The sequence below is a fragment of the Oncorhynchus masou genome, chromosome 22, assembly GCF_036934945.1.
Source record: "Oncorhynchus masou masou isolate Uvic2021 chromosome 22, UVic_Omas_1.1, whole genome shotgun sequence".
NCBI classification, from domain to species: Eukaryota; Metazoa; Chordata; class Actinopteri; order Salmoniformes; family Salmonidae; genus Oncorhynchus; species Oncorhynchus masou.
The window spans coordinates 22,579,565-22,595,546 of NC_088233.1; the positions used below are offsets into that span (position 1 = coordinate 22,579,565).

Below are 15,982 nucleotides of genomic sequence, written 5' to 3' on the forward strand. Positions count from 1 at the left end.
ATATTAGCATTGCCTTGGTTTTCTTTGTATTTAGGACTCATTTGTTTTGGGTGATCCAATTTTTACTTATCATGTCAGCTTAAAGACCCTCTTTTAGCTGCCCTATAGAATTGATTGTTACATAGTCTGTGGTATCATCAGCAAACATGATTGCCATAGGATTGGAGAGCACCCGAGGGAGATCATTTGAATACAGCAAGTACGTAAGAGGTCCTAGGCAACTGCCTTATGGGACACCACAGCATACAGATTGAGGTTCCGCATAGTTTAAATTCATAAATGATGCCTATCTTGTCAACAGAAAGCAGAACTGTGTATTTTAATTTTATTTATTTAACCTTTATTCAACCGGGGCGGCTGGGTAGCCTAGTGGTTAGTGTTGGACTAGTAACCAAAAGGTTGCAAGTTCAAATCCCCGAGCTGACAAGGTACAAATCTGTCGTTCTGCCCCTGAACAGGCAATTAACCCACTCTTCCATGCCGTCATTGAAAATAAGAATTTGTTCTTAACTGACTTGCCTGGTTAAATAAAGGTAAAAAAAACATGAAGGCCTCATTGAAATTTGAAATCTCTTTTCAAGAGCGTCCTGGCCAAGATCGGCAGCACCAAGTCATTACACAATTACAGACAGACAACATGAAAAGCTACAAGTAATCTAGTAAAAACCATAACAAAATCATAAAACAGCAAATTAAAAACATTGACAGGTCAGGGAATCAGTCTCAAAATCCTTCATCAGTGATTTAAAAACACCAATAACCATCTTAGTGAGGTGTTATGAAATCCATAGACACAATTTCATCAACAGTATATTATGATCAACAAGGTGAAAAGCAGCACTGAAATCAAGTGGATTATGTATTAAACCACCTAGACACATGCAAAGCATTGTGTTTGAGGCAAATCCAACATAACGCATCACTGAGTAACTGCCTCATTTTAAAGCATTGTTGTGGTTGCATCATGGTATGGGTATGCTTGACATAGGCAAATACTGGTGAGTCTTTCAGGATAAAAATAAACGAGATGGAGCTAAGCACCGGCGAAAACCCGCTTTAGTCTGATTTACACCAGAGACTGGGAGAGGAATTCACCTCTCAGCAGGACAAAAACCAACACCACAAAGCTAAATCTACACTGTTGTTGCTTACCTAGAAGACTAAATGTTCCAAGGTACAGTTTTTACTTAATTCTGCTTGAAAATCTATGGCAAGACTTGAACATTTCTGTCTAGCCATAATTGCCAACATCTTGACAGAGCTTGAAGAATGTTTAAAAGACTAATGGGTACATATTGCACAATCCAGGTGTGCAAAGCTCTTAGAGACATGCCCAGAAAGATGCCAAAGATGTTTCTAACACGTATTGACTCATGGAGCTGAACACTTATGCAAAGACTATTTTAGCTATTGCATTTTTCTTCCACTTTGACAGAGTATTGTGTTTAGATTGTTGACAAAATATGAAATGTTGTATCCCACTTTAACACAATAAAATGTGAAGAAATGGAAGGGGTCTACACAATTTTGCAAGGTGTTGTACACACAGGCACAAGCACCATGCGTCTCGCAGTGTAAAATGGCTTTGCCTCATCCCTCCACTCATCTGCTCATTCACATGCAGCCAGCCAGGGCAGCGTTGGCTCAGTCACTGATACCAGACAGGCCTTAACCCCTGACTGGCCCTAACCTAGACTCTCCCTGACACTTAGTCTGACACTGAGTGTTCTGTCTTTGTGAGGAGAAAATGTCACCCTTTTTAAGGGGCTTCAGAGATGGGTTTTTAAGTGTGTGTGCTTTTTGGGCATTTGCTTTTGTCTGTTTTTCTAGTGTGTGTGTTTCTTTTGGCTGGGGTTTCCCCCTCAATTCTTGATCATTCTCTGACTTGAGGTCTGTGCTATCCATGATGATGGACCAGGACATGTTTACCTGTCTCGCCCAGGACTCAGCAGGCACAGGGGATCTCCTGTAGAGCAGGTATTCTTAAACTGGGGCGGCAGTGTAGCCTAGTGGTTAGAGCATTGGACTAGTAACCGAAAGGTTGCAAGTTCAAATACCCGAGCTGACAAGGTACAAAATCTGTCGTTCTGCCCCTGAACAGGCAGTTAACCCACTGTTCCTAGGCTGTCATTGAAAATAAGAATTTGTTCTTAACTGACTTGCCTAGTAAAATAAAGGTAAAAAAAAACAAAAAAAAACTGTTAAGCTCGAGACGTTAATGAGAAATGGACTGTCCTCCCATGACCCAAATGGTCTTCCAAATTATGAAATAGTGCATGATTATAGATGTATTCTCATAACTCGCGACCCACCTCTCACCCAGGGCCAACTTTGGGTCCCGACCCATACTTCAAGAAACCATGCTGTAGAGATGCCTCTGAATTGCCTCTCAGGCTAACTGAACACACTTCCTATTCCAAGTATTCTCAAATCTATGGAGGAGAAGTTGTACATGTGAATGGATGGATAAGTGGCTTGAGTTCTGCAGGGACTGTATTCAAAGTAGGGGTGCTGAGCTAGGATCAGGTCCCCCTTGGCCATGTAATCTCATTCATTAAGATCTATAAGTTCAAACTGATCCCAAATCAGCACTCCTACTATGAGATGCTTGAATACGGACTCGGGCTTCCATCTATGAATAAAGGGAACTCATCATTCTCAACATCATTTAGATGCAGTTTACTGTGCTTTTAATTGGAGCTGAACTTTAAAATAAGAACATTCAGAATGTGCGTGCGTGCAACGATAGGGGTGTTTGTGCTTGGTGCCCTACCATATAACCGCTGGTCATCACACAGTCCTACTGACAAAAACAAACCCTATGCCGTGAACCTATCTAACAATGTTAGCGAATCACATGCGCCACTTCCGAAGTGAACCCGCTGGCAAAGGGTCAGCCATTGGAGGAATGCTTTGTTTATGCGCTCATTCTGCTATTTGTCTAAAAATCACAAATCTCACCAATTGCTCTCACATGAAGCTGTTAAGTTGTTTTGCTGCCTGACCTCTTTGTGGGAGAAAGAATTTAAAATGGTTTCAAGGAGTATGACAATGAGCTTTGAGACAATATAAGGAAAAGTGTGGGTGGGTGGGTGGGTGGGTGGAGAGGCATGCTAACCTTGAGTTCCAGGTCCATTAGATTCTTCCCCTAAGGGGATGATGGAGTTGACTATCAGAGCTATGAGGATGTTTATGCCGTTGAACTCGTGCTTGGCTATACAGGATTGGGACAACAATAGGTTTAGCGGAAAACACTTAAAATGAAAAAATGTTTCCATTGTCGGTATAATAGTGATGCTGGCAGAGAACGGGCGAGTCGTCTGTCACGTGAACGGAGGCGGAGTTCTGCAGGACTACAGCTAGAGGGTGGGGTGCAGGCAGGGTCCGCTGACCAAGAAGGTAGAGAGAGACAGAAAATAAAGCAAGGAAAAGATAGGAAGGTGGAGAGATGGATGAAGACTAAGATGATGTAAGAGTTTGCATAGAGTGAAGAGAGACAAGTCACTCTCGGGTCCTCTTGTCCAGGGAGCAACGGCAGCACTTATCCCTAACTGCTCCCATCATCGTGTTTTAGACTCCCTCACAGCCGCTCTGATGGCTGTAATGTTGGTGTAACGTTGCTGGTGTGTTGCGAAAGAGATTCCAGTGTTGCTATAGCATTGCTGTAGTTGCTATAGGTTTCATGCCCAAACAGGAAGAGATTTTAGGGGCATTGATTTTCCCCCTCTCTTTGTCTCACAACTAGGTGATATGGATGAGCACGACGTTCATTCAGATTTCATTTGGTTTCTGTTTGGTTTTTGGACATTGGCTGCATTTCATAACAACAATGTTATGATATGAAATGTGATGCATCAGTGATTCTCTTTATAATTGTTCACATTACATCTTACAAATTTCATATGGAAATAAGGAGCATGTAAATATGTACTGTAGGTCTATAGTAAGTTGAATTGAGTTTTGTTTGTAAACTTCCTATGTTCTCAGACTATAAGACTTAAGAAAACATGGAGCATGGGAATTAATGCTTAATCTAACAATCTGTTGAACGTTCTGTCTGGCATTGAACACCCTCTGATCTGCTTTTCCTTTCAGTGCTTTTCATGGTTGTTATTGGATCGATAGCCTATACTTTAGTAAGCTGGTAAATTATGCTATGATACAGTACACCAGAGGGCCAGTTACACTGTTAGACTGTATTCCCTACAATCATACTTACTGTAAGTTGATCCACCCTGCTTCCTGTCTCTGCTCCTGCTCAGCCATGTGGAAACACCTCAACCGGAGCCACACACACACACACATTCTAGTGTAACACTAGACCAGTGTTTCCCCCCCTGCTATCAATAGACACCTGTGTATGTATTCACAAAGCATCTCAGACTAGGAGTGCTGATCTAGGATCGGATTCACCCCCTACCCATACAATTTTATTCATTCTGATGTAATCTGCTAAACTGATTCTAATTGAGTTGGCCCATATTCATAAAATGAGTAGGATTGCTTATGTAGGATTAGGTCCCACATCTAATTAGATCCTAGATCATTCAGCCTCAGAGACACTTTATGAATAACAGCCATGGCCTGTGAGACCCTGGCCTGTCTGTTGTGGTGAGACTTTCACGCTTTCCACAAGCAAGAACTCAGATTGGAAAATCTTCAGCCAACTTTTTCATAGAGAAGTTGCAAAGTTTCCCTTCCCTGGCTGGCCCCGGTAGGACCACCTATAATTTTCCGTAGTCTGACTCCAAGAGCGTGCTCTGTTGCTGGACTCTGCTTTCACTAGCTTCCGCTGAGAGCCTGGAGCTTTGTCTGTCTTGGGCTGAGGCTCTATTCCCAGCCTCCTGCCTGAGATGTGAGACCTCCTGAACAAGCATGGAGGAGAGGTGAGCTCAGCTCATTCTCTCTCTCTCCCTCCCTCTCTTCTGCTGCCCAGCCAGAGTTGGAGACATCTCCAGACGAGGTGGAGTTATGGAGAGGAGAGGGAGGGAGGGGTGGTTGAGTTGGGGGGCAGATAGAGGATTTGGCGAACTGCTCATCTCCACCCCGGACACCCAGAGCCGCAGTGTGGCGTGCCGGCGCACATTTTAAAAACCCATTAGGCTTGATCTTCTTTCCCTCCCTCCCTCTCTCTCCATGCAGCAGCAGACAGATGAGTCAGGCTGGCACGACTCTCCCTCCTCTATCTCTCGCTCTCTCTCTCTATCCGGCTCTTTTATCCACCTCCCTCTGCAGAGCTGGCCAGCAGACTGCATCACCTGAGGGGTAAGCATCTAGACAGGGAGGGAGGCAGGGAGAGAGACTGGGGAGCCCCACACCTCAAACCCCCTGCCTGCTGCACTCGACCTCTCTTTTAGGCTGTGTGAAAGAATGGTGCAAGACAGACGTCTCCTTTAATAAATGTTAATGTCAAACATGATTCCATCTGCAATCAATCAAAAGGAAACGTATTGCTGTTGCCTTAAAATACAGCTCAGTGTTCGTTTGCGCTCTGTGTACATGTCTATGTCTGATTTGAGTGGGAATGAGCCGAGTTGGCTCACTGATATCATCACCTGCAATCAATGAAGGGTCTGTGTGTTTGTGTTTGTTTCTGTGTGCAAACCTGTGTTGAGACGCCGCTCTCAGCCAGACAGTGCAGGCAGTCGGCCGTCAGTGCTGACTGCAGATGAGTTAGTGTTTACTGAGATGGGGAATATCAGCTGCACGTGCTCTCTCTCTACCAGTACACTGCTCCTTTCCTCAGAACACTTAGTTGAAGGGCTTCAGCTCAACTTTACCTTTCTCTGGACTGAACCTTTGATGAACTTCACTTTTACCTTTCAGTTTTTTCCTCCTCTCTGTGGTATCCCATGCGAGAAAGGGTGGTCGTTTGTCATGACACGGCTCTCTGGTACTTACCATGGAAACGGGCTGACCCCTGTGTCCATTCCTCTCTCCATCCATCCCTCATTTGCTGTGCTCTTAAATAATACATCTTGGTAGTAACAAAGAGTGAGTCTCTTGAGCATACATGTTTTCGACATGCCCGACAAGTTTTAACAGTCAGTCACACATGCATATTATGCAATCGTAGAGAGTGGGTGATTATTTCAGTGTCTCTCTAGAGAGCAAAGGTCACAAGTGGGGGAATCTACCCAGAGGCGCAAACTAAAAGAGAGAGAGAGAGAGAGAAAAACCCCGCTCTCCCTGTCTGTCTTCCCTCGTGATTTCCCAGTCAGCCACCACCAGGTGTTATGTAACACATACACTCAGTCTTCCTTGTGTGTTCTCTCATGGGAAGCACAGGATCTGTTCCTAGCACACCGCTCAGCTGAGTTTCCTTCTTCCCCTTCTTTCTTTCTCTCTCACAGGAAGAAGTCGCTTCATCCTAGAATACAATTTGAATGATTACATCCATGTTGCTTATGTAACAATCTCACTCGTGATGTCATTTTATGTGAAACCAATAGTGGAGTATTGGCACCGTATGGCCACAGTGTACAGCATGTGTGTAGGATGTACCATAGATGTAAAAGCCATAGAAAGCTATTTCCTACAATGGCCAAGGCCCCTCATGAACACACTCAATATGGCCGGCATAGTATTGTCATTCTGTATCAATGGCAAAAGCTGTCTTCTATGAATAAACTCTGATACATAGAAAGAATAAGAATATGCCTGTGTTCCAAGTGGAACCATATTCCCTATGGGTTCTGGTCAACAGTAGCACACTATATAATGGTTACAGGAGCCATCTGGGATGCAACCTTTGTGTCATGATTGATTAAGCATTGAAAATATGTTTTTCTTTGATGTCTGATTGTTGATGGGAAGCACAAACAATGAGCGAACCTCACTGTGTGTGTGTGTGTGTGTGTGTGTGTGTGTGTGTGTGTGTGTGTGTGTGTGTGTGTGTTAGAGGTCGACCGATTGATTTTTCAACACCGATACCGATTATTGAAGGACCAAAAAACCCAATACCAATTAATTGGCCGATTTTATTAAAATGTATTTGTAATAATGACAATTACAACAATACTGAATGAACACTTATTTTAACTTAATATAATACATCAATAAAATTAATTTAGCCTCAAAAGTAGATAATGAAACATGTTCAATTTGGTTTAAATAATGCAAAAACAAAGTGTTGGAGAAGAAAGTAAAGGTGCAATATGTGCAATGTAAGAAAGCTAACGTGTAGGTTCCTTGCTCAGAACATATGAAAGCTGGTGGTTCCTTTTAACATGAGTCTTCAATATTCCCAGGTAAGAAGTTTTAGGTTGTAGTTATTATAGGAATTATAGGACTATTTCCCTCTATACCATTTGTATTTCATTAACCTTTGACTAATGGATGTTCTTATAGGCACTTTAGTATTGCCAGTGTAACAGTATAGCTTCCGTACCTCTCCTCGATCCTCCCTGGGCTCAAACCAGGAACACAACGACAACAGCCACCCTCAAAGCAGCGTTACCCATGCAGAGATAGGGAAACAACCACCCCAAGGCTCAGAGCGAGTGGCGTTTGAAACGCTATTAGCGCGCGCTAACTAGCCAGCCATTTCACTTCGGTTACACCAGCCTCATCTCGGGAGTTGATAGGCTTGAAGTCCTAAACAGCGCAATGCTTGACTCACAACGAAGAACTGCTGGCAAAACGCACGAAAGTGCTGTTTGAATTAATGTTTACTCACCGCTCAGTCAGATACTTGGATACTTGTATGCTCAGTCAGATTATACGCAACGCAGGACACTAGATAATATCTAGTAATATCATCAACCATGTGTCGTTAACTAGTGATTATGATTAATTGATTTTTTTTATAAGAAGTTTACTGCTAGCTAGCAACTTACCTTGGCTTACTGCATTCGCGTAACAGGCAGTCTCCTTGTGGAGTGCAACGGTCATTATTACGTTGGACTATTTAACTGTAAGGTTGCAATATTGAATCCCCCGAGCTGACAAGGTGAAAATCTGTCGTTCTGCCGCTGAACGAGGCAGTTAACCCACCGTTTCTAGGCCGTCATGGAAAATAAGAATGTGTTCTTAACCGACTTGCCTGGTTAAATAAAGATTAAATAACGGTGAAAAAAACACACAAAAAACTGTAAAATCAGTGTCCCAAAATACCGATTTCCGATTGTTATGAAAACTTGAAATCGGCCCTAATTAATCGGCCATTCCAATTAATCCGTCGACCTCCTAGTGTGTGTGTGTGTGTGTGCCTGCCTGCCTGCCTGTGTTCATGTTTCTGTCTGGCATAAAACAGACACATTCTGGTGTGGATTTAATCTTTTCAATTTCTCTCCTCTTGCAGGGAAATGTGTTAAGGCATATTCTCCTCACTCGCTACTTTGGAAATCAAAGGATTCTCTCCAAATCAGAGTTTGGGAGCGGGAACAGCTCGGCTGGAGGCTTTGGAGGTACTAACCACGACCCTGAATAACCCCAACTATACCTTAACAATACTCCCCGTTACTTGTGGGGAGTGAGCAGATAACCTGCATTATTGTTTACTGGTAGCCTGCCTCCATAGGTTATTATTTCCTCAGTCTGTAATCATATGTTATTATTTCCTCTCAAGGATTGATCACAGGTTGTTATTTCCTCTCAGGCTGTGATCACAGGTTGTTATTTCCTCTTAGGCTGTAATCATAGGTTGTTATTTCCTCTTAGGCTGTAATCTATAATCAAACAGCACAGGAATTAAATTATCGGCATCTATTGATCACTTCTTTACTAATGCTGCAGAAATTTGCTTTAAAGCAGTATTCAAATCCATTGGATGTAGTGATCCCAATATAGTAGTCATATCTAGGAAAACCAAAGTTCCAAAGGCTGGGCTTAATATAGTGTATAAGAGGTCATACAATAAGTTTTGTAGTGATTCCTATGTTATTGATGTAAATAATATTTATTGGTCTCTGGTGTGTAATGAGGAGCAACCAGACACTGCACTTGACACATTTATGAAATTACTATCCCAGTTACTAATCAGCATGCACCCATCAAGAAAATGACTGTAAAAACTGTTAAAACCCTGTGGATTGATGAGGAATTGAAAAATTGTATGGTTGAGAGGGATGAGGCAAAAGGAATGGCAAATAAGTCTGGCTGCACAACCGATTGGCAAACATATGGCAAATTGACTTAACTGAATAAGAAGAAACTATACTATGAATCAAAGATGAATGATAGTAAAAAGATTTGGAGCACCTTAAATTTTGGGCAAAAAGGCAAACTCGGCTCCATCATTCATTGAATTACATGGCTCATTCATCACAAAACCCACTGGTATTGCGAACTACTTTAATGATTTTTTCATTGGCAAGATTAGCACATGTAGGCATAACATTTCAGCAACAAATGCTGAACCTACACATCCATGTATAACTGATCCAATTATGGAATACCAGCATTGTAGTTTTGAATTCCATAAAGTGAGTGTGGAAGAAGTGAAACAATTGTCTTTCAACAATGACAAGCCACCGGGGTCTGACAACTTGGATGGAAAATTACTGAGGATAATAGCGGACGATATTGCCACTCCTATTTGCCATATATTCAATCTAAGCCTACTAGAAAGTGTGCCCCCTCAGGCCTGGAAGGAAGCAAAAGTAATTTTGTTTCTCAAGAATAGTAAAGCCCCCTTTAATGGCTCAAATAGCTGACCAATCAGCCTGTTACCAACCCTTAGTAAACGTTTTGAAACAATTGTGTTTGACCAGATACAATGCTATTTTACTGTAAACAAATTGACAACAGAATTTCAGCATGCTTAAAGGGAAGGACATTCAACAAACACTTACACAAATGACTGATGATTGGCTGAGATTGAGGGAGCTGTTTTGTTAGACTTCAGTTCAGCTTTTGACATTATCGATCAGTCTGCTGATGAAAACACGTACAGTACCAGTCTATAGTTAACACCTACTCTATATTTGTACTATTTTCCACATTGTAGAATAATAGTGAAGACATAAACTATGAAATAACACATGGAATCTCATAGCACCAAAAAAGTGTTTAAAAAAATCCAAAGATGTTTTATATTTGAGATTCTTCAAAGTAGCCACCCTTTACCTTGATGACAGCTTTGCACACTCTTGGGCTTTCCCTCAACCAGCTTCATGAGGAATGCTTTTCGAATAGTCTGGAAGGGGATCCGGTGATTTGTGGAGACCAGGTCATCTGATGCAACAGTCCATCACTCTCCCTCTTGGTCAAATAGCCCTTACACAGCCTGGAGGTTTGTTGGGTCATTGTCCTGTTGAAAAACAAATGATAGTCCCACTAAGCGCAAACCAGATGGGATGGCAAATCGCTGCAGCATGCTGTGATAGCTGTGCTGGTTAAGTGTTCCTTGAATTCTAAATAAATCACAGACCGTGTCATCAGCAAAGCACCATCACACCTCCTACTCCATGCTTCATGGTGGGAACCACACATGCAGAGATCATCCGTTCACCTACTATGCGTCACAATCTCAAATCGGACTAAAGGACAGATTTCCACCTGTCTAATTGCTCGTATTTCTTGGCCCAAGCAAGTCTCTCCTTCTTCTTGGTGTCCTTTAGTAGTGGTTTCTTTGTAGCAATTCGACCATGAAGGTCTGATTCACGCAGTCTCCTCTGAACAGATGATGTTGAGATGTGTCTGTTACTTAAACTCTGAAGCATTTATTTGGGCTGCAATCTGAGGCTGGTAACTCATGTACTTGCAAGGAGTTAACTCTGGGTCTTCCTTTGCTGTGGCGGTCCTCATGAGAGCCAGTTTCATTATAGCGCTTTGTAGTTTTTGCGACTGCACTTTGACTGACCTTCATGTCTTAAAATAATGACGGTCTGTCATTTCTCTTTGCTTATTTGAGCTGTTCTTGCCAAAATATGGACTTGGTCTTTCACTAAATAGGGCTATCTTCTATGTACCAACCCTACCTTGTCACAACACAACTGATTGCTCAAACGCATTAAGAAGGAAAGAAATTCCACAAATGAGCTTTTAACAAGACACACCTGTTAATTGAAATGCATTCTTCCAAGTGACTACCTCATGAAGATGGTTGAGAGAATGCCAAGAGTGTGCAAAGCTGTCATCAAGGCAAAGGGTGGCTATATTTTGATTTCTTTAACAATTTTGGGGGTTACTACATGATTCCATATGTGTTATTTCATAGTTTTGATGTCTTCACTATTATTCTATAATGTCAAAAAATAGTTAAAGAAAAACCCTTGAATGAGTAGGTGTGTCCAACGTTTTGACTGGTGTTGTATATGTTATGGCTTTACACCCCCTACTATATTGTGGATAATGAGTCACCTGTCTAACAGAACACAGAGGGTGTTCTTTAATGGAAGCCTCTACAACATAATTCAGACTGAATCAGGAATTCCTCAGGGTAGCTGTCTTAGGACCCTTACTTTTTTCAATCTTTAGTCATGACATGCTACTGGCCTTGAGTAAAGCCAGTGTGGCTATGTTTGCGGATGACTCAACACTATACATGTCAGCTACTACAGCGGGTTAAATCCCTACAACACTTAACAAAGAGCTGCGGTTAGTTTCAGAATGGATGGCAAGGAATCAGTTGGTCCTAAATATTTCTAAAACTAAAAGCACTGTATTTGGGACAAATCGTTCACCACACCATAAACCTCAACTAAAACTTGTAATATATCATGTGGAAATTGATCAAGTTGAGGAGGCTTAACTGCTTGGAGTAACCCTGGGTTGTAAATTGTCATAGTCAAAACATATTGATACAACAGTAGCTAAGATGGGTAGAAGTCTGTCCATAATAAAGCCCTGCTCTGCCTTTTTTTAAACATTTATTTATTTAACCTTTTATTTAACTAGGCAAGTCAGTTAAGAACAAATTCTTATTTACAATGACCGCCTACCCCGGCCAAAACCGGCCAACGCTCAGCCAATTGTGCGCCGCCCTATGGGACTCCCAAACACGGCCAGATGTGATACACCCTGGATTCAAACCAGGGACTGTAGTGACACCTCTTGCACTAAGATGCAGTGCCTTCGACCGGTGTGCCACTCGGGAGCCTTTTTAACAACACTATCAATGAGGCAGGTCCTACAGGCTCTAGTTTTGTCGCACCTGGACTACTGTTCAGTTGTGGTGTTAGGTTCCACAAAGAGGGACCTTGGAAAATTACAATTGGCTCAGAACAGGGCAGCATGGCTCGCCCTTAAATGTACATGCAGAGCTAACATTAAAATATGCGTATAACACTCTCATGGCTCTAAGTGGACATCAGTTAACTCTATTCCATATCAGTTAACTGATGCAAGCAGTAGAATCTGTTTAAAATAACTGAAAAATATATACCTTATGGAACAGCGGGGACTGTGAAGAGACACATGGGCACATGCACATGATAGCATGCAATCTACACATGTGCAAATGGCAGGAACTAATAGGGATCCATAATAAATACAAATCAGGTTATTTCTTCATAGGCTGTAATCATAGGCTATTATTTATTCTTGACAGTTATAATACAAACCCTCAGTTCCAAATCAGACATGGGTTCAAATGCTATTTGATATCATTCAATTACTTTTAGCTTTTGCTTGAGACTACCTGGTTTGCCAGGTGGGTGGGATATCCACGTTATTCATTAAGCCAGACAAGCACAAGAACCCAGGTCTGTTCCAAATCATGTCCTCCCATTTCTCCCATTCCAATCGATGTGTTTATTAATCTATCTATCTGCAGGTGGCTCTCTGGTCCAGGACTCTGACAAGCCGAGCAGCAGCATGGTGGACATCCAGTGTCTGCTTGACAGTGAGGGAGCCTCAGAGCTGGTCATAGACCTCATCGTCAGTACCAAGAACGATCGCGTGTTCCAGGAGAGCATCCTGCTAGGCAACGCCCTGCTGCGGGGGGGAAACACTCAGATACAGGTGGGTGAGGAGGGGGTAGGCTCACTCAGATACATGTGGGTGAGGAGGGGGTAGGCTCACTCAGGTACAGGTGGGTGAGGAGGGGTAGGCTCACTCAGATACAGGTGGGTGAGGAGGGGGTAGGCTCACTCAGATACATGTGGGTGAGGAGGGGGTAGGCTCACTCAGGTACAGGTGGGTGAGGAGGGGGTAGGCTCACTCAGGTACAGGTGGGTGAGGAGGGGGTAGGCTCACTCAGATACAGGTGGGTGAGGAGGGGGTAGGCTCACTCAGATACAGGTGGGTGAGGAGGGGGTAGGCTCACTCAGATACAGGTGGGTGAGGAGGGGTAGGCTCACTCAGATACAGGTGGGTGAGGAGGGGGTAGGCTCACTCAGGTACAGGTGGGTGAGGAGGGGGTAGGCTCACTCAGATACAGGTGGGTGAGGAGGGGGTAGGCTCACTCAGATACAGGTGGGTGAGGAGGGGGTAGGCTCACTCAGATACAGGTGGGTGAGGAGGGGGTAGGCTCACTCAGATACATGTGGGTGAGGAGGGGGTAGGCTCACTCAGGTACAGGTGGGTGAGGAGGGGGTAGGCTCACTCAGATACAGGTGGGTGAGGAAGGGGTAGGCTCACTTAGATACAGGTAGGTGAGGAGGGGGTAGGCTCACTCAGATACCGGTAGGTAAGGAGGGGGTAGTCTCACCCAGATACAGTGGGTGAGGAGAGAGTAGGCTCACTCAGATACGTAAATGCGCACAGATCGAGAGATTCAGGTTGGACACACACTCCGATACAAGTGTTTATCAACTATCTGGTGGGTCGTTGACATTTCTACCCTAACACCCCCCTCAGAACTCGTTCTACCACCAGCTGCACAAGCAGAAGAAGTCAGAGCGCTTCTTCAAGGTGTTCTATGACCGCATGCGTCTGGCCCAGCAAGAGATCCGGGCCACTGTGTCCGTCAACATGTTCGAGGTCAGCACCTGCAGGAAGAGAGAGGAGGACGTCGACGTCAGTCACAGTGGCATCCGGCTCAGGAAAACAGGTATGTTCTTTGTCTCCATAGAAATAGAATGACTAGAACAGACATTCTCATTCAAGTCAATGTTGCATGATGGATGGGATGGCAGCCATATTGAGGGTCCTCATGAGTGTACTGTCAAATTGCCGAGGTCTGAGGGGCTTTGGCCATTCTAGTCATTCTGTTTCTATGATCCTCTCCTCCATACCTCGTATTTGGTTCCATCAGGCATCTGTATTTATGTCTCTATGTTCTGATGTACAGTCAGGTGCTGGAGTATTGAAAACAGGGGTGCCAATCATTTTGACCCCTATCTTTTTGGAGTAAAACAAAATCTTACTTATACTAAATATATTTCTCTGAGCAATTGTATTAGTATAAAATATATTTGCACATTTTTTGCATACAATATAGCTTAGTATTTGTATTTATTTTATACAGACTTTTTGCTAATCTTTATCAAGGGTGCCAATAAATTTGGACCGGACTGTATACTGTTAGTGGGGAAAATCTAAATAAAGTTAGTTTGATTCATATACTTATTAATTCAGTTCTCGAGCTGCAATCTTTCCCCTCCTTACTGGCCTTCCCTTTGTTTCATGGGAGAACAAGTCCAGACCATGTCTGTGATGTAGCAGATATTGTACAATCTACATAGACTCCTCAGACTGAAGTGTGGTGTGGAAGGTAGAGCCGTTAAATAGTGAGGGGGAAAATGTGGGAGGATGAGAGGTGAAGAGGGATTTAAGTTCTAAAGCTACTGAGTCATAATGGCCATGAGGGGTCAGCTCTGAACATGAGCCTACAGGTCGCCATGGAGATGATGGGAAACGGGCTCTCAATACAGACACAGATAATAGGCCTATAATGTACATTTGCTGTTATTCAAATGCACATCTCTTTGTATACAGAGGTATAGTGACTCATAAGGGGAAAGGTCGCTCACATTTCTCTCTCTGCTGACATCATTATACCTTAGGCCCCAGTCGATCTCTCTGGGCCGAGGTCATTAACCCATTTAATTAGCAATGTGACTACAGTAAAAACAGTGTAAATTTGTGTGGTTTCCCCTGTAGTTTCACTGACCTCTGAACACTGTGGAGTGATTCTGTGGTTCTCTGTTCCTGTTTTGCCTCCATGCCTGCAGTCACATGTCAGGGGCCATGTGAGGGGCCACAGCACTAAGTCTATCAAAGGACCATTGTACCCAGACGTGTTGTTTTGATACACCAAAAACGCTTACTACACAGTTAACCCGTTGTCAGAGGGGTCACAGTCATTTAGGAATTATTACAGAAAAGTGGTTGTTTCAAATAATAGGATTTCATATCAGTTTTGCTATCAATTTGACTGAGGGGGAAACATTGTTTTTCAATCATGGGAATGGATTGGCTCACAGGGAGTAGCAGGGTTGGGGTCCATTTAATTTCAATACAGTAATATCAGGAAAGGAATTGAAATTCAAGTGGTTACATGGTCGAAAAAATAATGCAACATTTTCATATTGTAAATCACCCTCCGACCCTAGTCAGCAGAAATTCACAGGTTTTCCAGAAATTCTGAGGATGTTAAGGATTGTTTCCAGAATTGTGCAACCCTTCAGTGACCCACCCCTTCCTCTTCTCCTCCTCAAGTGAAAGACTCTTCCCTTCATATGAAAGACAACATGCGTGGCCAGTTGAAGGAGGCGTCCTCAGCCACCTCCAAGGCCTTTGTCTCCTTCCGGAAGGATCTGGACACAGACCTGGAGGTGCTGGACGGCCAGGCCGGTGATGGGCCCGGGGGAGGGGGCGAGGAGAGGGAGGAAGAGACCCAGATGAGCCCGGCCATCACCATCATGAAGCCTATCCTGCGATACCTCCAGCTGCTCTGTGAGAACCACAACAGGAACCTGCAGGTATTGAATTAAATGGAATTAAACCAATTCTTGATCCTCAGCATATGGGCACTGTATTGGGAGATCACAGTTCCTCTAACCACAAGCTGAACTTCATGGTGTTTACCATGTTCACATGATGAGTAAATCATGAATCATAAGTCAATCATCTCAACAAGGATTAGCAGGTGGGC

At 43.3% G+C, this 15,982-nt stretch overlaps 1 protein-coding gene across 2 annotated transcripts in view; it reads left to right on the plus strand.

Annotated features, from left to right (window-relative positions):
• The window catches only part of LOC135509197 (inositol 1,4,5-trisphosphate receptor type 2-like), a 137,188-nt gene that overhangs the window by 63,393 nt on the left and 57,813 nt on the right, over positions 1-15,982 (plus strand). For both annotated transcript variants that reach the window (XM_064929648.1, XM_064929649.1), the window contains exons 38-41: positions 8,303-8,408; positions 12,719-12,906; positions 13,744-13,936; positions 15,547-15,809. In XM_064929648.1, the coding sequence (XP_064785720.1) occupies positions 8,303-8,408; positions 12,719-12,906; positions 13,744-13,936; positions 15,547-15,809 (750 nt within the window). The remainder of the gene's footprint in view (positions 1-8,302; positions 8,409-12,718; positions 12,907-13,743; positions 13,937-15,546; positions 15,810-15,982) is intronic.